General features: G+C 37.8%; 2 protein-coding genes across 2 annotated transcripts; both read left to right on the top strand.

The window, feature by feature from the left end:
• Positions 1-14,855: 14,855 nt before the first annotated feature.
• On the top strand, positions 14,856-15,209 carry LOC133800000 (probable protein phosphatase 2C 55). Its single transcript, XM_062237984.1, has one exon. It carries the CDS (start codon positions 14,856-14,858, stop codon positions 15,207-15,209), a length of 354 nt encoding a protein of 117 aa, XP_062093968.1.
• Positions 15,210-22,026: 6,817 nt separating this feature from the next.
• Positions 22,027-22,456, top strand: LOC133799999 (probable protein phosphatase 2C 55). Its single transcript, XM_062237982.1, has 2 exons — positions 22,027-22,043; positions 22,144-22,456. The coding sequence occupies exons 1-2, from the start codon at positions 22,027-22,029 to the stop codon at positions 22,454-22,456; spliced, it is 330 nt and encodes a 109-aa protein (XP_062093966.1).
• The last annotated feature ends 488 nt before the right edge of the window (positions 22,457-22,944 follow it).

Below are 22,944 nucleotides of genomic sequence, written 5' to 3'. Positions count from 1 at the left end.
ACCCGCACCTCAGAGGTTGTGGTCGACAAGGTCCCGAGGGGCACCTCCGTTTCCCAAGCAGGGTCGGGAACTCGCGGGGGAGGAGGAGGCATCTTCATTGCAGAAGGGGCGGAGGCACTTTCTCCTGAGCTGACGGAGCCTGGTTTTTCCCCTTTGCAGGGGACTTAGAGGTACTCCCGATGGCCTTCTTCGCCAGCCGGAGCTTTTTCACCATGGGCCCGGAGGCCCCAGAGGAAGGGTTCCCTCCAGGGAACATAGCTCGCAGATCGTTGCTCCCGGGCTGAGACATATCCTCTGGAAAAACAAAGACAAAGCATTAATATACAAGTGAAAATATTTATGCAAGACAACAAAAATAAAAGGGAAAGCAGATCTCAAGTGTATATTGAAAGGGATCCTACCCTCCGAGCTAGAGGAGGAATCTATGGTCACGACCACCGGCCCCGGAGCTGCAGCGGGGGAATCTAGGATAACGACTTCGTGGGCTGGAAGAGGCTCTGGGTCCGAATCTGGCTCGGGACTAGACTCTTCTACGTACTGCCTAAGACCCGGAGCTACTATACCCTCCCGAAGGGAGGGCCACGACTGAAGATTGGTCCCATACTTCTCAAAAAAGACCGACCTAAAAGCTATGGTGTTATCTACGACTACAGTGCCTCTAGGGCGGCTACTTTCGTAATCCAGAACGAGCTGGTTGACGCATTGGAGTAAGGTTACGTCGCGATCTGGGTCACTTCGATGGCGATGAATGGGCTGAATGGGATTGAACCTAGCTAACCGAAGGTCTGCATTGGCCCTATCTAAGTCCCTAAACATATAAGGATTACCTTGCCCGGATGGGTCGGCTGTTGCTCCGGATCGGGCCCTCTCCACGTCTATTTCTTGGGTGACCTCCAGCGCCCGCTTCCGCTGCACGAGGGTCACCTCGTCCTCCTCGTCCTCTTCTTCTCCCTCAGCCTCATCCTCGGGGATGGGCCTCATCTCGCGAGCTGGAGGAAGGCCCCGCAATCTCCTCAAGGCCAGAGTCTGGCCTGGGGAGATTAGCTTGCATGCCAGCATCGTCTCGTCGAACACGAGCTGGCGATAGTCCTTTTCGCTGGGGGGCAGCCCCGCCAATGTTTCGTATTGACCCCCGAGGGTCACAAACTTGGCCGTTCTCGCGAAAATGGCTGCATGATTGTTTCTAAGTCAGGAACTAATAAAGGAAGCTAATCAATAATTAACTTATGAGCTAAGAGTAAAGGGTACTTACGAGGGCATAGTGATGTTCGCAATTGGGAAACCCCTTGGACATGAAGAACTGGTCTTTAAAGTCGTTGGGGTGGCTGGGCAGCTCGATGACCGCAGCCGTGTTTGGAAAACGGGTCAGATAGTAGAACCCATCACCTCGCCCCCTCTGCTTCGGGCTGGCCTTGAGGCAGAAAAAGTAAAGGATGTCCGCCGGCGTGGGGACCTCCCATTCCTACTTCAGGAATAAATATCTCAACCCCGCTAACAAACGGTAGGAGTTAGGGGGAGCTGGAAAGGAGCCAGCTTCACGTAGTTGAGAAAATCCGCGAAGTACTGGTCCAGCAGAAGGAAGGCCCCAGCCTTGAAGTGCTCATCACTCCAGGCCGCGTATTCCTCATTGAGCGGCGCGCAGCTCCGCTCGCCTTCTAGGGGAGGTCGGGCGTTTAGGGCGCCCCTCCCAATCTCAATATTATGGGAAAGGAATATCTTATTCACTTTCCCTTGGTTGGTGATCTTCGAGACAATCCTCTCGGCCTCGAAGAAAGCGTTGGGCCCCGCCTCGAGCTCCTGCTCCACGGCTGGACCAAAAATGGGGATTGGAGAATCCGTGACCGCCTCCTTTCCTTTGGCTTGTTGAGAAGACGAGCTGCCAGCAGTCTTCTTAGGGGCGTTCTTCTTTGGTCCCATCTGGTCGCGTAACGAACAAAAGAAGAAAATTTAGAAAGGGCGACCTAAGCATGAGAAAGAATCTGACGCAAAGTGTTTCCTTTACACAAGCTGAGGTAATCTCAGCCCGTGGAGAGTGAGACCACGCGGTTCTATGAACACGCACCTGTGCTCCCAACAGATCCCCGATTACTCGGAATCCGTGTGTCAGGAGGGTCAAGATAAAAGTTTTCCTTGGAAGGAAAGTTTCAGTAGGCAAACAGTGCAAAACCGCCTGTGTAGCGTGTCCCCTAAGCTACCTGGTTTTGCACCCTAAAAGCTGGTTATTTCAAACAGGCATACAAAAATTCTACCCAAAAATTTCCCCAGAGAGTGTACCCTATGAGTCATGCTCCTAAATGTTTTTTTGTTCTACGATCGATGCCCTAGATTAAAAACCTACGCCTATCATACCCACAAAAACCAGCAGAATACTGCATGCGGCTACAGAAACAATTTACCCAAGCGACAGTGAGGAGGAAATTTAAAGCATGCATAAGCGGAAAACTTACAGAATGTTTTGTTGTGAGGAGGCTGAAATGGTCGTCTGGGTTGGAGTCCTGCTGAAATTTCTGGTGCCGAAGCCTCAAAGGAGCTCTCGTGCCTGAACTTTTGGAACGCTGGGAACAGTAACCGGAAGAAAGAGAGAGTTTTTTTAGGCTGAGAAGAAAGGAGAAAATAAGAAAATTTCCAAATGAACGGGTGGCCCATGCGTAAGGTGGCCACCCCTTTTATATACATGAGAGGCCAAGCGAGGAGGATCGTTGGATTGCCTTGATGTAGGATTCGAGGATCACTACTCGAAAGGCGAAACGACGGCCGGGTATAGGCTAGGCCATTTAATGCGATTCTCGGAAGATGTACCGTCACCAACCACGATGCTCCACGTATTCGACGCCTGCATAATGGGTGGGATGTGAAGAGTCCACAAGGAAGCCTAAAATCCCCCACTGTGGCCCCAGGTGACGTCGTGTGCCACGAGCAGGGGCTTGGGGGGAAAATGTACACCCTAATTCTCCACAAGCTATTAGCGAGCTGAGGTATGGCATAATTATTTATCAGCCGCGTGGATGACATGTACCCGGAGCTGCTGTTACCAGGTCCCACCTCTTTAGCTCGAGGTAACCAAAGGCTTACTAAGGTTACTAAGGAGTCAAGTCAGAAGTGTGGACACCGCGGGCTAAGAAGACCTCCAGTTCGAGGTACGAGCTTGAGTTGGCAGTTGTGACCCCTTATAAAGTCAACCACGCAATATAAACGTGCATATATCAGACATCACGTGTCTGATATATCCCTGAATTCTAGAACACGCAACATAAACGTGCGTGTTCAGGTACCCACGACTGGGTTGGGCCGTGCGACCCATTATCCCCCTTACCTATTGATTAGACCACACTTCATTTGTCAGGTTTTAGGAATTAATCATGAATGTCACAGAAGTGACATGATGGGTAAGAAGGTCACGGGATGGCCCCCCCTTGCCAACCCCCAGGTGCCCTCTCCTATAAATATGGAGACCCTGGGAGTGGCAAAGGGTTGGATTCTATTGTGTAAAGAAATACCTTGTAAAGAATACTAGAAAACTAGCAATAATATTGGCTGATGGAGTAGAAGGATTTTAACCTTTGAACCACCTAAAAAAGTATTCGTATCACCATTTTATTTCAAGATCATTCATCTGTTACGGTTCATTACTTAGCACTAATCCCATTCTCTTATTCTATTAATTACCTGTTGGCGAAGAACCGCGTCAACACAAGTCTTTATTGTTAAATGGTTTTTGGATAAAGACTTTAATTCATATCGGTCCATGTCATATATAATCATATTATATAAAGCACCTTTACCGAGATGTCTTTCCACATCAATAATCCGAATCTAGATTATTTGTATCATTATGATACTCAGTAAACCATACTTACAACTCCAATTAAAGAATTCCATAACTTTAATTTGTTGTTGTTGACTATTTTTATTCATTCATGTGATCTTAATTCTCTCGTACTAATACAAGATTACATCATCAATAATGAATATGGAATTTTTCTGATATTTACAAAATTATTCAAACAATAATTTAACAATCTAAATATAACAATAATAATAGACCATTGTATTTATTTATTCACAGAAAAACAAATGTCTTTACATGCTTTTAGGACACACTCCTAACAATGCATGCATATGGGTCCATTTTTAATTATAAGGGCAATTTGGTAATTTGGCCCGTTGAGGGCATAATTGTGTATTTTCATGGATGTGGGTGAGTTTATGAATAATACCACATTATATGTGGATTTTTTTGAGCCATTCGACATGAGACAATCTTTGAATGCAAGTTATTGGTCTGGTCATAACGGGGTTAACTTCGGGGCTCGGGGTAAGTCTCGGGGTAATTTGAGGATTAGAACATTGCCGGGAATTAAAGGGTAATAGGATATGATTTATTAGCATTTTAGAATATTGAGAATAGCGGGAGTTGGAGGACGCTAATTATGATTAGCAGGATTAGATGGGAAATGACTATTTTGCCCTTGGGGCTGTTAAGGGAAAAGGATTGGCTTGGGGGCATTTTGGTCATTTGACCTTTGGATATATGTTAACTAAGGAAGGATGTAGAAAAACAGAACCAAAACAGAGACCCTTTTCCCTCTTCACCCGGTCATCTCTCTTCCTCTCCCTTCCTTTGGATTTTTGAAGCTAAGATTGAGGGTTCAAGTGTGGGAATCAAGGCTTAAGGGTTTAGGCTTGTGTTCAGCCATTGAAGAGGATTCAATTCGAATTTAAGGTAAGATTTTGATTCAATTTTTTGGTTCCTTGCTCTATTTTTGGTGTTAGTTTTGAGGTTGGAATTTTGATCATAGGAATGGGAATTTGATGAGGTTTTGAATGGTTTAAGGCTTGGGTTTTGTTGGTTTTATGATGGACAAGTTATGGTAATAGTTGGGGCCTTTGCTTTGTGGTGTTGGAAGTGTTTCAATAAGGTTTTGAATTGAGTTTGAAGAGGAAAAACAGGGGTTTTTGGCTGGGTTTTGGGTGGGGTCACGACTCTGTTCTAGAGCGCTGCGACCCAAGCTTGATGAAGAAGCAGAGTGGTGCTGAAAGGCCATAGGGCCGCGGCACTTGGGGAGGCAGGTGCTTGAGGCTGGCGCCTTTGTTTTGGCTGGGGGCTGTGGCGCTTAGGGAGGCAGGCCGCAGCGCTTGAGGGAATTTTGGTCAAAGTAGTGTTTTGATCACGGGAACTCAAACCTTAGGCCTCGGGATCGTCCCTACTACCCGGTTTAGTAGGATTTGATGTCCCAGAGGCTAGGTCTTGGTCCGGGAACCTTTTATTGATGGAATCCCATATTTGGTTATGACTAGGTGACTGCTAAGGGATCAAAGGATTGATCGTTCTCAAGGGTCGTTCAATTATTATTTCTTGCTCGAACCAGAGGTAAGAAAACTGCACCCAGTATGTGATGCATGTGATGCATGAGAAACATGTGATTAGGGCATGCCGTGAATGTTGAATATGAGATTGATCAGAGCTTGAGTCTCTGTGTTTGTGAATGATCATAATTATGCTAGCAACTGTTAAGTAAGCATGTTGAATGCCCTACATTTGGATATTTGACATGTGATATGCCTGGTAGCATTGCTTACTTGTGTGTGGCACTGACTAATTAGTCAGAATTGGCAATGGTGTCAGTATTAACTATGAAGCTGTGGCTCACTAGTCAAGTTTGGCAGTAGTACTGAGCACTGGTCACATGGTATTGACTAATAAGCCAAGAATGGACTTGGCGTGTTTAACGCAAGCCGACAAAGATTAGATCTAATCGACATTTGCATTGAATGACTCAAAATGAGCATTAATGCCGGACCGACCTCAAGTTTGATGAAAACTAAAAGTGTTTGTCTAGCCTATGGCTAGTCACTTAGAGCCAGGGCCAGAGGGCCCAGGTGACTACTTCGTCACATGGTTATGGGTGTTGAGCCCGTAGTGACTACCCATCAGTCACCCATCTGTTTAAGTAGTGACTTACCCATCAATCACTCATCTGATTAAAGCCAGAGCCAGAAGGCCCAGGTGACTTTTTCAGTCACATGGCTATGGGTGCTGAGCCCTGTAGTGACTTGTTTGTCAATCACTCATTATGGTTAAACAGAACCTCGAAGTGATATTCACTCATCTGTTCAGGGCTATAAGCTCTGTATGATTATAATGATCATCAGTCACATGGTTGTGGGTGCTGAGCTTTGCAGTGACTTGCTCGTCAGTCACTCATTATGGTTAATGGAACCACAAAGTGTTAAATCACTCATCTGATTAGGATTGACTTGATAGTCATCCATTCAGGAGGGCAGGATTCCTCATCATGAATCCCCCATCATTATCTGAACTTGTTTGCATGCTTGAATAGGGATATAATTGCTAGGCATGCACATTATGACTTGATGACATGTTATTACTGTTCATGAGCATATTGAGTTTTCTTGTTGGGCTTCGGCTCACGGGTGCTACGTGGTGTAGGTAAAGTCAAAAGAAAGCTGGATCATCCTTGAGTTGAAGACCTTAGGTGACGATGTGTACATATGTGGCTCACGGCCGAGGGTTGAAAGAGGAACTAGGGTTAAACCCTATTTTTCCGCTTAGATTGGCTGGTTGTAAATATTTTCTTGTAATTAACCTTTAAATTATATTTTTGGGATCTCAATGTATACAGTAAACGTTTTAGTGAAACGTTATATCTTAACCAAAAAATTTAACCCTAAACAGCTAATCATACTTAGTTACACGATTATGGTCAAATGACTCGATTTGCAAGTTTAGCACTATTCAAATTGTACACCGTAACGGTCCCTGGAGTTTAGAGCGTAACAGCCGAGTAGCTGGCTATGTACATTCCGCCCCTAGAGCTCTCCATCTCAGGATTGATCCACCTTACCGTTGCCTTTACCTGCACCACGTAGCACCCGTGAGCCAAGGCCCAGCAAGAAAAAAACCATAATACAGAGCATAAGCAATAACAGTAGTCAAATAATTCACAAGACATTAACCAGATATTCAACAGTTCGTAGCGTTCACATAATCATTGATATCAATCAACAAATCAACAATCTATCATCCAGGTATTCAACATGCCATAATCATTAGATTAACAATAGTAAACATATCATTCAATACTCAGGGTCAATGCCCTTAGGTCGCACCCTCTATTTATCCCACTAACTCCGGCTCGCTTAGGCCGAGCTTAGTGATTATATAGCTAACCTCAGCTACCAATGGATGAGCCGTGTCCTATTCTTAAATATCAATTCCAGCACTCTTAGGCCGTTTATTTCATGCTCACATGGCATAACATAATCATACAGCATTGTATACAAATATAGGGAACCTTAGTCCCAACATAGCCACACAAACAGGTGCAGTTTTCTTACCTTTGGTCCAAGCACAAGCAAATAAGCAAGCAAGCAAGCACGACCCCCGAGAACGATCCTTTCCCGAGCCCTAGCGACAACGTAATCACAATCCACAATATCATTTTCATTATCACTCGATTCCATGATAGAGCCCCAAGACCAATTCTATGTTCTCAAGACCTCCAATTTCCCCAAATGGAAAAGCTAAAACATCCCCCCGAGCTCCTGGGCTCATGCCCTAAAAATACAAAAATTCAAGGGCCCTGAAATTAGCCTAACATCACAACACTGGCACACAGGTGCCGCAGCGCACAGCCAAGGCCCCCCTTGCCCTGGTTCATCCCAGCGCCGCGGCACGAAAGAACAAGGCCGCGGCGCTCCTTCACGAACCCAGAAAAACTGGGTTTTTCCACCGTTTTTCCCTGAGCCAAAGCTCTCCAATTCTGTCCCAAACTTGTCTAAATGTCTCAAATGAGCTTAAAACCACAAATAACACATAATACACAATACCAACACCTCAAAAGTTGAACCCAAACTCTCACTCAGATCAAAACCCAATCATAGGTTTAAAATTCTACATAAACTTAAACCACCACTAAAATTTACCAAGAAAGTAGAGCAGAGCCATACCTCAAAGAAGAATCACGACCTCCAAGTTGTTCCACCTCAATCCTAGCTCCAATTCCTCAAGCTCATTTCCTTTCCTTCCCAATATTCAGCAAAAATTCCAAGTCTCCAAGAGATAGAGGGAAAAAACCAGAGAGAGAAAGTTAAGGGTGCTAAAAATGTTCTATTCCTTCCACTAGCTTCTGAACTAAGTGTAACCCCTCCTTAGGCTAGGAATGACCAATTGACCATCAGCCCATTACCCATTCTCTAAAGCTCATAAGGGTAAATGAGTCTTTTACCCATCTTTTCCCCGCTAACCATAACTAGCGCCTTGCAAATTCCCGTGATCTCTAATTCCCTCAAATGATTACCAAATAATTTCCCATTACCCGATAATCCTCGGTAAAGTGCTAAATGACCAGAATACCCCTAGGTTCACTCCGAGCGGGTATTTGACCCCGCTGTGACTTTTCTGCTAACTGGCTCACTAGGATCGCCTCGTTCCGATTAACCCAAATATATCGGTCTCAATCATAACACATACATATATTCAATTATGCCCTCAATGGGCCAAAATTATGAAAATACCCTTCTAAGCTAAACAGGGCCCACATGCATATTAATACTCATAAACATGCATTTCACATATCCATATAATCATGCATACCACATAATCATGCATTTAATCATTTAAATCACACATAAAACAAATATGCCCTCCCGGAGCTAATCAAGGCCCTTAAGCCTTATTAGTGATTTTGGGTCGTTACACCATCAATCCATTTAAGCCAGCTTTAATTGTGTAGTCCCATACCTATACAATCTTAGAATCATCACACTTGACATTCCCCAGGCGATGTGGGATTGCACAACTTTTACCCGATATTTCCCCCTACGGATCACGGGATTTTGACTGTCACAATTCCGAAGAAACAACTTTGAGTGATGAAAGTGATTAATCATAAAGTCTGTTATTATTATTATTATTTTTGTAAATTTTTTATTATGAAAATTTATTATATGCCAATATGAATTGCATATTTTTAGCTCTTTAATCGTGTCAAATAAGAATTCTCTCGGTCCACCATTAACTAGTAGAAGGTTGTCTGGTCGTAAAAGGATGCAATTAACTCTTCATCATCTACACAGTCTTCTTCTCCTTTGTCATGTTCTCCAAATGATGAATCAACAACACCATTAAATGATGAAACACATGAATCCTTAGAAGGTACAAAGCTTTCATGTATAATTTATGATAATGTATACATTAAAAATTTAATGAAAATGATTTTGATTAAAAGTAGTATTATAATTATTGTACAAAATCAAAGAAGAGAACTCGTGGCCCTACTCGTGGGGACGGTGTCAGGCGTTTATTAAAGGATGATGCAAGTAAGTTAAAGATTTCCTATCAAAAAGGTGAACTTCGAGTTCATGGGACACATGCCTGTACCTTTGCGAACATTGTTGGTGTAAAAGTACGCCATCATGCTCCACTTTAGTATAGCAGCTGGGCAAAAATTCCCCCAGAAGATAAGAAAGTTGTATATGCTCGTATCATGGTATCTTTATGTTTGTATATTTATTTCATAATATTCTTTTTACATAAAAACAATTTATTTTATAATTTTGAATGATTTATTAATTTTGTTAAATTATTTTTGTAGGATGTTTTCGAAATGGATTTTAAAAAAGATCCATATTTGGAAACTATTTGCAATCATTATTGTTCAGAGCGTTATAAAGACTATCGTATTAATTGTCACACACAATACAAAAAAATCATCAAAGAAGATAAAAATCTTGTAGAGAATCAATCTGTGAAGTTGGTGCTAAGAGACGAAGATTGGAAATGGATGTGCAATGAATGCTTCTCTAACGAAGAATGGAAGGTATCATATCTTTCTTGAATTTGTACACATTTTATAATTTTTAATTCTTAAAACTAACATGATAAGTATTTTGTAGAAAAAGTCAATTGTAGGTTCAAAAAATAGATCAAGTGTTTCTTTTATGCATTCTGGTGGAACTAAGTCATTTATTCAGTATATACATGAGGAGGTGAACATATTTTTATATATATATATAATATCATTGTAATTTTATTATATTTAATGTTATTAATTATTTAAATGTATTACAGAAATCAAAACAAACAAGGGATGACAAAGTACAACAAGAAACAATGAAGTTTGGAGAGATTGAAATATTTTGAAAAACTCATTGTAAAATTAAGAATGAGTGGACCCACATAATAGCCGAGGAAAAATATGTATGTTTGACTTTTAAAAATTATGAATTTTTACCTTCTAACTTTTGTAAAACTATGACACCATTATTTATTGTTATTATAGAAGAAAATGGTAGAGTTACGAAAAAGAGAAACTCATTCAATTTGAAGATGGATTGTTACTAGTAGTGGATGAGACTGCTATATACATGCAAGTTTTAGGCGAAGAGAAATATGGTTGGTTACTAGGTTTTGGTCCTATACCCGAAAAGAAGATGTCAACCCAGTTATCATCCAAATGTGAAGAGATTGAAGATGAACGTTTGAATATATTAGAGAAAATCGTTGAAGATCTTAAAAATGAACAAGATAATAACATTGCAAGAATTGTTCAAGAGAAATAGAGAAGTTTTACGAATTACAACAAAGTTGATTATTAGAACAACAAGCACCAGAGTCACAAATCGCACAGCCATCAATGGTTTCATTAAATTTTAAATTTAATATTACATATAATTTGTGATGTTATTTATAAATTTTATCTTTTGTTTCAAGATAAACAATATAGCCCTTCACTGCAACTAGAGGCATGTAAAGGAAAAGATCAACCTTCTTCTTCACAAATTCTCAGTAAATCCTCCACAAGTTTAAAGGAAGTGCAAAAATCTCTAGTTCAATTTAGGATGCCCAAGGACGCCCCATAGAGTGTAAAAGTTGTATTACTAGTTGTTCGACTTTATAAACATTCACGCACATTTTGTGTTGCCATGGACCCATAAATTTTGGATAATGACCAATACTTATTTATTTCACCTGAAGATGTAATTCACCTTGGCACCATGACAAATATTGGAGCTCCCTGTATAACATTTTGGATCAGGTAAAAAAACACATTTTACTTAAATTTCATGCACAAAATAATATTATTTTTCTTAGAAATTCAATTGTAATATTTAAGATCTCACATCAAAAGTTGGAAAAAGCAAATCGAGCACAATATTTTCGTTTCTTTCATCCAACATTGGCTTTGGATTCATGTCAAACACTAAATTCAATATCAATGGAAAATCACTTGGAAGACACAGAAGCAGGACAATTTTGTGTAGAGTAGAAAAATTACAACACTTTTATTATTATTGAAGAGTAATAGGTAATACAAGCTTAGAACATTTTGAACAAATGGACTCTCTTAAACACTTCTTGTAATCTCACACACTTGGACTATTTTCTCACTTAGTCTTTAGGTACACATTACATTTGTATTTATAGGCTACAAATGAAACATTCAAATCTTTCTAGAAATTTCTAGCTTTATAATTCATTTAACCACTTTCTACCTTTTTCAAATGATTCTAGAGCTCTCTATATATTGTCTAATTAGTTCTAAGTTTTTTCAAGAACTTTCTAGAATATTCTAGGTTTCTCATAGTATATTCTAGATACAATAAGGACTTCTAAGTTTCTTCAAGAACTTTCTAGAATGTTCTATGTTCTTCCTAGTATATACTAGAACATTCTAAAACTCTAGAGCATTCTAGATACAGTAATAACTTTTAACATTTTGGTTGCTTCCTATTCATATTGGGTAAGATTTATTTATTTAACTAATTACATTATCAATATATTAATTTATATACAATATCTTATTTTATGGTCAGCAGATATCATTGGATGCTAGTAATAATTGATCCATTGTGTGATATATGTTATTGGCTTGATCCAATTAGACTACCCCCACGTAACGAAATTAAAAGTCTAATGGAAATGTAAGTTAAATAGTACTATGAATTAGTCTTATTTAATTTTTACTTTAAATTTATTATTAAATATTTTATTTGTTTATTAGGGTTTTTTATTACTACGATACCTCCAAAAATAGGCAACCAAAAGAGTATGGTATTACATGGAAATCTATAAAGGTAAGTTGTAAAATAATATCATATAATATATATTTCATTTGATAATTACTTTAGAATATTACAATATATTATTGTATTGCAAATTTAAATTTTCAAAGTCTTTTTATCTTTTTATTTACATTTTATAAATTTGTGCAGTGTCCTCAACAACAATCGAATATTGAGTGTGGATATTATGTAATGAGATACATCTGTGACTTTTGCATGGATTCTAGACCTATCAATTGGTTAACTACGCATGTAAGATGTATATATATACTACTAAAATAAAATATTTTGTTATTATATTATACAATTGAATAATATTCATTATTACTTACATTTATTTATTGTAGTGCAATGAGAAGATGAAAGATTATACAAAACAAAATATTGATCAAATTCGAGTAGAGTGGGTTGACGAATTCATAGAACTGGTTGACTAATTCCAATTAATAAATACTATAGTTCCTTTTCCAATTGTTTCATTTTCAAAAGTTGTATCCAAAGAGTTTTTTTGTTCTAGTGTTTTTATTTATTTTGAATAGTTTTATAGTCACTATTTGCAAGGCAAGTGCTCTTATTTTTTTCCCCCAAGAGGCATTTGCCCATTGGATTGTCCTTTTTGGATTTTTTTACTGAGGCTTGCCATAGGTTCCATCCAAGATCTTTGTTTCATGAAAATTATATGCATCCCTATACATACTTATGTAGTTTCTTACTTTTATTTTCCTTCGAGTTTGTTATTGTACTTATGATATTTTTAATTTTATCGTTTGATTTTGTCCATATACATTTAGTTGGTTTTTTTACCTTGATTTTATTTTTTAAACAAAAAATTATTTTACGAAATAAAATATTATTAATTTATTGAGAGTTCATAACACAAATCTAGATTTAATTACATTATGTTTGGTATTCTTATATATTTTTTACACTATAATTTTTATTGTGTACTTTCTCTACCAATACTTTTGTAGAAAAAATACTACTACTAAAAATAGTTTATTTGCTAGTGCCAAAATATGATATAATTTAGTAACAATAAATTTATATCAACTATCAAATAATCGATTACTAAACGGGAAAAAAACAAAGATAAAAATATACAAAATACATCAATTTTATATTTGGTGCTAATATTAATATTAGCTACAAAAAAATATTAGTAGCTGATAATATAAATATGCTGCCAAATATTTTGGTAGCAGACATATTTGATATCACTTAATTATAATTTTTTTCACTAAATTATTTTGCTACTAAAATTTAGTAGCCAACAATATTAGCTATCAAAGAATATTGGTAGCAGAAAATATAGATATGGTATTATATGATTAGAATTTTCTAATGATATAATTAAGTTGTGGCTGAAAACCTCAATTTCTTGTAGTTGTTGTTGTAGATGTTAACGGCGTCCGTAGTCATACAATATAACGAAGAATACAGACCGCGATGGAAGAGCCTTGAAAATTGGAGCTGACCAAGAATGCTTTTTTCCAAACGCCATTAGAATGCTTTTTGCCAAACGCCATGAGGATATAGGTCAGATAATTTCATTATTAATTTTTTTTTTAAATGTGTAATTTATGTTCTTATCTATTATTATTATTATTTTGATTTGATTTGTGTACGTAGTTAATTAACTTCATATATGTTGTTGTTCTCCGACATATATTTTATAATTTTAAATTATTTTTTAGGAAGTGTCTGAAGTAGATTTGTCATATATACGTACCGACCCTATACATGTATATAAGGGTATACGTATTTGATTTATTTATTATATATATTTTTTCTTTCTAAATATTTATGTAAATTCTTCGAAAATAAGATTAAAAAAACTGTGAAATTATATCTGTTAGGTAAAATTTTATTATTATTATTATTATTATTATTATTATTAAATGCATGTGTAAGTTGTTGGAATAGATTAACAGCCACCTATATCAAGAATGCTTTACGCCATGATGATATAGGTCAAATATAATTTCATTATTATCTTTTTAAAATGTATAATTTATGTTGTTTTTTTAATTAATATCTTGATTAATTTGATTTTGCTATATAGTTAATTAACCTCATTATATCGAATTGTTCTCTAGATAAATATTTTATAATTTAAAATTCTTTTTGGAAGTGCTATAAGCTAGATTTGTCATATAACGTACCAATACGTATTTATTGATTTATTTATTATATATTGTTTTTTTTCTTTTTAAATTTGTATGTAAATTCTTCGAAAACAAGATTAAAAAAAACCGTGAAATTATACCTGTTAGGTCAAATTTGATCATTGTTATTTTTTTTTAAATGTATAATCTGTTCATGTTCTTATTTTTTGTTTTCATTAACATTATATATATATATTTAAAAACTGTATTTAGGATTATGAATACCTCAATTGACAACGTACATTTTATTTTTCTAATATTTAAAATTTAGAAGTGATGAATTACTTCATGGAGAGATTATTAATCAGTTTAAAAATTCAAATAATCAACGGTCATGCATGTATCATTATTATTATTTTGAATCTTTTGTTTTTTAAATCTTAAAATCAAATCTTTCCGTCAGAAAAATCCGTGATAATTCAATTTTAGATATTTATATAATATATATGTACTCATATCATAATCCAAATTATAATCAAAACAACTAATACGTACTTAGCTCTAAATATTCAGATCATTAATTTCCAGGAAAAAAAAAAAACTCACCAAAATCATATCAACACATCAAAACATAGAGAGATCGATACGGAGAGAGTGAAGACGATGAAGATGGTGTGCGAACATTGTTACGGTGCAAAAGACCACGATCTAGGAGAAGACGCTCACTTCGTCTGCTCAACTGAGCAGATCATCGGAGTAGCCGACGGAGTCGGCGGCTGGGCCAAGAAAGGCATAGACGCCCGCGAGTACGCTCGCCAACTCATGCTCAACTCAGTCAACGCCTTCGTTAACAACACCACCGACCCAATAGGGACTTTAGAACAAGCCTTCATGGCCAACGCTTACGCCGACATTCAAGGTTCCTCCACCCCCTGCATCCTCCGCCACAACGACGGCGTTTTGCACGCAGCCAACGTAGGCGACAGCGGCTTCATGGTGTTCAGGAACAACCTTTGATACCTGAGACTTTTTCAGGTTGAAAAAGTCAAATATGTGAGAAAAAATATATATATAATAATAATTAATTATTTTAAATTTTTTTCCTTTTCTTCTTCCTCCCGAACCGTCCTCTTTCTTCTTCTTCTTTCATGCTTTCCTTTCGGCAAGGCACCAGACCCAGCTACCACTGCCCACCATTTCCGACACACACCGATGCTGCAGCTTCCCCGACCGGCGACGACGGCAACCCCAAAGTTTGGTGACCATCGGAGGAAGAAGGGCGCGCCTGTACGGCCACTCCGAAGTTTTGCCGTCGAAACTTTGAGGTGACTTTCTGACAAACTCCGACTACCGTTCGGCGAGTGGGTGATACCGTTGGAATCAGCGTCGTGAGAGGATCGTCGCCCACTCAGTCATTCCGGTCAACTCACCATTTTTCTCCGGCGAGATTTTGGGTATCTTCGCCCCTTTGGAAGCATTTTCCGGCGACACCGGAGGTTATTTGGGCGAAGGAGCTATACTTTCGTGATGTACTCATCGAGATGATCGTTTTGATATATGTCATGCATATATTCATCGATGTTTCTGGTACCGCCACCAACCGCTATTGTGCACCGCTTGGGTGAAGTTCCGGAACTTGAAATTTTAAATATGGTCATATTATATGTTGTGCAAAACAGAGAACCACCACACCAGCTTCTTCTGATCACTTCAGTTGATTAGCAAGAACCACCAAGAACAACACTACTCAAAGAACACAGAACATAGAACACAGCACACCAATTTACGTGGTTTCCTAATGAGACAATAAAGTTCTCATTAGACTAGTCCACGGCAGAAATCTCTATCAAGCTTTATTGAAGAATAAAAATGAATGTTTACAAAAGTGAGTTAGCCTTACAAGAAAATAAGAGGGTGCTATATATAGCCAACCCGAAACAAACCAAAAGCTAATAACAGAAATAACTGAAACTAACTAACAGACTAACTTAAAGGACTTGAGTACATTAATTGGTCATTACAACAATTCTCCACCTTGACCAATTAAAGTACATTACAGATCAGTAAACAAATATAACAGACATATTATAATTTACAAAACTTTAACAGAGATTCCTAAGATCACAATGCTCATGAGTTAGTGATCTGAAGCAAGCTTAGACAATGTCTAAACTTGGCTGTTGGCAGTGATTTTGTGAGCATATATGAGGGATTATTTTCTGTACCAATCTTGTGTAACTGAACCTTTCCTTCTGCAATAATATCTCGGATGAAGTGTAACCTTACATCAATATGTCTGGTTCTCTCATGAAACACTTGATTTTTACATAGGTGTAATGCACTTTGATTGTCACAGTAGACACTTACATATCGCTGTTCAATGCCAAATTCTCGAGTGATCCCCTTAAGCCATAGAGCTTCTTTAACAGCCTCTGTACAAGCAATATACTCTGCCTCTGTTGTTGAGAGAGCTACAATAGATTGAAGATTAGCCTTCCAACTAATAGTACAGCCATTAAGTTGAAAAACAAAACCAGTTTGGGACCTTCTAGTGTCTAAGTCTCCTGCATAATCAGAGTCAACAAACCCCAATACACCTGTTTTGCTGCAATCAGTACCATATATTAATCCTATGTCTGAAGTCCCCTTTAGATACCTCATGAGCCACATAACTGCTTTCCAATGTTCAATACCTGGTTTCCCCATAAACCTACTAACCACACTAACACCATAGCATAAATCGGGTCTTGTACAGACCATAATGTACATTATGCTACCTACCACATTAGTATAGGGAATAGATTCCATGAATTTTTCTTCTTTATCAGTGGAGGGTGAATGAGAATTTGATAGTTTAAACTGTTGAGCTATAGGAGTATTAACAGAGCTAACTTTATCAAAACCATACTTAGATAAAGTTTTAAGAATGTACCCCTTTTGAGACAGCTTCAGCCTCCTTAGTTTTCTGTCTCGAATGATCTCTATTCCAAGTATTTTCTTGGCAGACCCCAAATCCTTCATGTCAAATTCTCTATTCAGCAGCTGCTTCTTAACTTTGTCAATCTCAGTCATATGTTTGCTAGCAATTAGCATGTCATCCACATATAACAAGAGAAAGACAGTAGACTTTGCATTTCTAACATACACACAACTGTCATAAGCACTTCTTTTAAAACCAATTTTAGTAATAAAATCATCAAACCGCTTATACCATTGCCTTGGTGATTGTTTTAAGCCATACAAAGATTTCATTAATAAGCAAACCTGATTTTCCTTACCCTTTACCTCAAAACCTTCTGGCTGTTTCATTAGGATTTCTTCTTCAAGATCACCATGTAGAAAAGCTGTCTTTACATCTAATTGTTCAAGCTCAAGATCTTCAGTTGCTACAAGACTCAGTAGCATTCTTATTGAAGTGTGTTTAACTACAGATGAGAATATCTCATTGTAGTCAATACCTTCTCTTTGTGTGAAACCTCGAGCCACAAGCCTTGCTTTACATCTAGGCTTTTCTACCCCTGGTATTCCTTCCTTAAACTTATAAATCCACTTGCAGCCAACAATTTTCTTCCCAATAGGTTTATCTATCAGCTTCCAGGTGTTATTTTTATTTAGAGAATCAATTTCTTCTCTCATAGCTTTACTCCACTCAATCTTATCAACTGATGTCATAGCTTCAACATAAGTTCTTGGTTCATCTTCATTTTGCTCGGCTACACTCAAAGCATAATGAACAATGTCTGCAAAACCAAACCTTTATGGTGCCTTTATGTCTCTCCTTTCTCTGTCTCTAACCAGTTGATAGTCCCAAGTGTTGTCAACTATATCCATGTCACTTTCTGCCTTGTCTTCAGTTTCTTCTTCATTTTCTTCTGAAGTATCAGGTTCCTCTTGAAAATGATTTAAAGGTATCTCCACCTCAACTTGAATCGTCTCCTTTATTTCTGGCTTTGTATGAGCATCAGATTTATCTTGTTTGAGTGTATCTTTGTACAGTTTCCTTTCTTCGAAGACTACATCTCTACTAGTGAAATATTTTTGGTGATTACCATCTTCAATACTCCACAACTTGTAGCCTTTAATACCCTCGGGGTATCCCAGAAAAATGCACCTCCTAGCTCTAGGCTCTAACTTGTCCTGCCTAATGTGAGCATATGCTAAACACCCAAAAACTCTTAAATGCTCATACCTAGCATTTGTACCTGTCCAGACTTCAATTGGAGTCTTAAACTCTAAAGCTGAGGAAGGGCACCTGTTTATGAGATAACAGGTAGTGACAACTGCCTCAGCCCAGAAATTTTTAGGCATTCCTGAATAAATGAGCATGCATCTGACCCTCTCTAGAATGGTTCGGTTCATTCTCTCAGCTAGTCCATTTTGCTGAGGAGTTCTTGGAACAGTAAGATGCCTTCCTATACCATTATTCTTGCAAAACTGATTAAACTCATTGGAACAATATTCCAAACCATTATCAGTTCTCAATTTCTTCACCTTTCTTCCTGTTTGGTTTTCAAGCCAACTTTTCCATTCTTTAAACTTAGAAAGAGCATCATTCTTATGCTTCAGTATATACACCCACACAAATCTAGAGTAGTCATCTATGATAGTAAGAAAGTACCTTACTCCACCTCTTGAGATAGTTCTGGATGGCCCCCACAAATCCGAATGTACATAATCTAGAATGCCCTTTGAATTGTGTTTGCCTTTTCCAAATTTGACCCTTGTTGATTTTCCTAGCACACATTGCTCACAGAAATCAAGCTCTTCAATTTTATCCTTGCCAAAAACACCCTTCTGGCTCAAGACTTTCAGACCTCTGTTACTAATGTGACCCAACCGTTGGTGCCAAATCATAGATACTTTCTTCTCATTCGCCACTGTGTTAACTTGATTCTTCACAGCTCTCTTTCTCAAAACATAGATGCCATTTTCTTTAATGCCCTTCATAATGACCATGGATCCTTTAATCACTTTGAGTACTCCACCTTCAACCTTGACTGAACAGCCATCTTGATCTAACATGGCTACTGATATAAGATTTTTCTTTATATCAGGTACATGTCTAACTTGTTTCAGCTCTGTAACTCCACCTTTATCAAGTTCAATCCTTACTGTCCCAATTCCAGCAATAGTGCAAGCCCGATTGTCCCCAAGTCTGACCGTTCCTCCTGTTACTGCCTGATATTCTTTGAACTGGTTTTTGTTTGGACAGATATGGAAAGAACATCCGGAATCGATAATCCAGTCATTGTCTGTTACTCCATTGGACACAACCAATACCCCTGCACTATCATATCCATTATTGTCATCACAATCTGAAACAACATCAACATTTCCAGATTGTTTCTGATTGTAACTCTTCATAACAGGACAGTCATTCTTCAAGTGCGTAGTCTTATTACAGATGAAACACCTCTTCTTGAACTTTGAGTTTCCTTTTGCCTTGTTCTGTCCAGATTGATCTTTGTTTTCCTTCTTGGAAGTCTTTCCTCGAACAAACAGCCCATCTCCATTTGCCTCTTCCTTCAATTCGGACTTCCGCTTTAATTCTTTTGACATTAAAGCATTCTGAACTTCTTCCAGAGACAATGATTCTTTGCCATACATCATTGTATCGACAAAATGCTCATAACTCTCAGTGGGTAGAGAGTTTAGAACAATGATGGCCTGATCCTCATCATCAACCTTGATGTCTATATTTTCAAGATCAAGAATGATCTTGTTAAATTCATCCAAGTGATCTTCAACATTTTTCCCTGGTGTCATCTTGAAAGAATACAACTTCTGTTTTAAAAACAAACGATTTTCCAGCGACTTGGTCATGTATAAGCTCTCCAATTTGATCCAAATACCAGCTGCTGTCTTCTCCTTTGATACTTCTCGAAGAACTTTGTCACCCAAACTGAGAATGATGGCACTGTGAGCTTTGTCCAGTAACTCAGTCTTCTCCTTTTCAGATAACTCAGACGAGAGGCTCTTTTCTCCCAATAAGGCAGCTTGCAAACCTTGTTGAACCAACATTGCACGCATCTTCACACGCCATAGACCGAAATCATTTTTCCCTGTAAATTTTTCAAGATCAAACTTTGCATTCCCCATTTCTCCTCCGGTTGTCAACCAAATCTTGATAAAGATAATCAAGACTCTCCCTTTAACAACCTGGCTCTGATACCAATTGTCGTGCAAAACAGAGAACCACCACACCAGCTTCTGATCACTTCAGTTGATTAGCAAGAACCACCAAGAACAACACTACTCAAAGAACACAGAACATAGAACACAGCACACCAATTTACATGGTTTCCTAATGAGACAATAAAGTTCTCATTAGACTAGTCCACGGCAGAAATCTCTATCAAGCTTTATTGAAGAATAAAAATGAATGTTTACAAAAGTGAGTTAGCCTTACAAGAAAATAAGAGGGTGCTATATATAGCCAACCCGAAACAAACCAAAAGCTAATAACAGAAATAACTGAAACTAACTAACAGACTAACTTAAAGGACTTGAGTACATTAATTGGTCATTACAACATTATATGTCATTGGACACGATTTTAAATAAGGAATGCTATAATGATAATCGTTTGCTCATTTGGTGCACATAGGAAAAACGTGATATTAAAATCGGACTAAATCATTCTAAGATCATCGTTAAGCTTAGGAGCATCACTTTGGGCTCTGATTAAATTCTAAAGAGGTAGGGACTCAACTAGACTATTGGACTTATTTTGCTCTTATTAAATTACATTCAACATATTCCAATTTTGATATTTATAAAATGTTTGAAAAATTGAAAACTTAACCAGCATGTTTTCTGATCTGTTCTGAGGGCACTGAGTGCCAAATATTTATTTTTGTTCATTATTTATGTAGGTTATGATTTTTGAGTTTATTCAAATGTAGTTCTTATGTTGTCCAATTTTCTAAAATATAAAGGGAATATGTTTCTTTCTTTACATGTTTTCCTGCATTTGGTTATACCGATGAGAGCCATAGTGATCATGATTGGTGCACGTTGTTGTTTCACGGCCTAGTCTCTGTGTCATCATATGTAGATCAGGTGTCCACTCACATGTAGGTGTAAAGACCTAGCATCTGTATACAGGAAGTGTTCTGAGCCTCCCCTTGTGGTGGTTATCAGGTCCGGCTACCCGGTTTAGGATGTCGGATTTTCTATGGTGGGTAACGGGAACTAGGGATCTAGTGGACGGTGTGATGTGCACTTGTAGCTATGCTCTTATGATTATTTGTGGTTTCTCTCTATTTTGGTTTATACATGATGATGTATGTTTTGTTTTCAAAGCTAACCATGCAGTGGTTGTATTAAACTTTTGGGTCCTATGTTATTAGTTGTTTTCCTACTGGGCTTTATAAGCTCACCCCTATCTCTCCCATTCCAGGAGCATAGTGACGCGAACGTGGAAAAGATAAATTATCGATGGAGCCAATGTGTTTAGCCTATTTCTATTTCGTGTCATTATCTTATCTTTTGAGCATTATATATGTATTCGACTTCGAATCTAATGATGGGTATATCTGAATGAGCTATGAAATAGTTAGGGATGAGGAATGGTGGATGCTAAGTATTATTTTGGGTGTTTATGACTTATTAAATTTAACTATTTGGTGATTACATAACTGTGGGAATATTATTGTTTTATGTATAATGATAAATGATAATACATTTATCACTAATATTTTTATATATAATTATATGAGTCATTTCATTATTTTAACTTATAATTATAGTATGATTTAATATAAATTAAATGATCATTTATAAAGACTATTTTCCAACAAGGGTCAAAGTTTGACCTTGGACCACCCAAGTTATGGATATTACAAATCTGTCATGGCTTAGGGCTCGGGTCGTGACACAACTGGTGTGTTTACTGGTCGCCGACTCAGCAACGGAGATTCAACATGCCTTATTAGCTTGGCAACTTCAGGGGTTCGAACACCCCTGAAGATGCCGTGGAAGTGAAGGTGGCGGTGGCGCCGGGAGATGTTATCATTCTGGGGACAGATGGAGTTTTCGATAACTTGTTTGCATGGGAGATAGAAGAAGTTTTGGAGGAGAAAGAGTTTATGGATTTGCATAGTTTGGGTGTTTATATTGCTTCGTTGGCAGTTTATAACTCTTTTGATGAGTTTCGAGAGACTCCTTTCTCTGTGGCATCTACTGAGACTGGCGAGCCCTGCACAGGAGGGAAGTTTGATGATATTACTGTGGTCATTGCTAGGATTGTTGATGTGAAATGAATGAGTGAAGAAGTTAGGGTTAGGGTTAGGGTTTAACAGAGAGATATGTGCATGGCTCATCGTGCATGGAACTTGGTGTGGGTTTGAGTAGGTGCCAATCTGATTGGGATGTACTCGATCAACACTGAGATATATGATGATGCCTTTTCTATTGTAATCTTTTTTTGCATATATATCATGACAAGTAGTATTCTATTGATGTCGCAACCTTTTCTTTTTATTATTATTATTTTTATTATTGCTATTATATATTCATTCTATGTTAATATTTCTGTAGCTCATAGAAAATTTAATAGGAAATTTCGTTTAGCCATATATAGGATCCATATTTCGCATAAACCATTGTAAAAACATCATGCATTGGTTCAATAATTTAGTACCGGATCTTATATATTTTATTTTAAAATATTAATTAAGGGGTATTTGGTGAAATAGTTTTACTTTTACATATAGTGATCACAATTTTTTTGTAAAATAACTTTCCAAAC

Source organism: Humulus lupulus, chromosome 9, assembly GCF_963169125.1.
Source record: "Humulus lupulus chromosome 9, drHumLupu1.1, whole genome shotgun sequence".
NCBI classification, from domain to species: Eukaryota; Viridiplantae; Streptophyta; class Magnoliopsida; order Rosales; family Cannabaceae; genus Humulus; species Humulus lupulus.
Note: the sequence above shows the minus strand (reverse complement) of the source record. Positions and strands in the feature narration are given on the sequence as shown.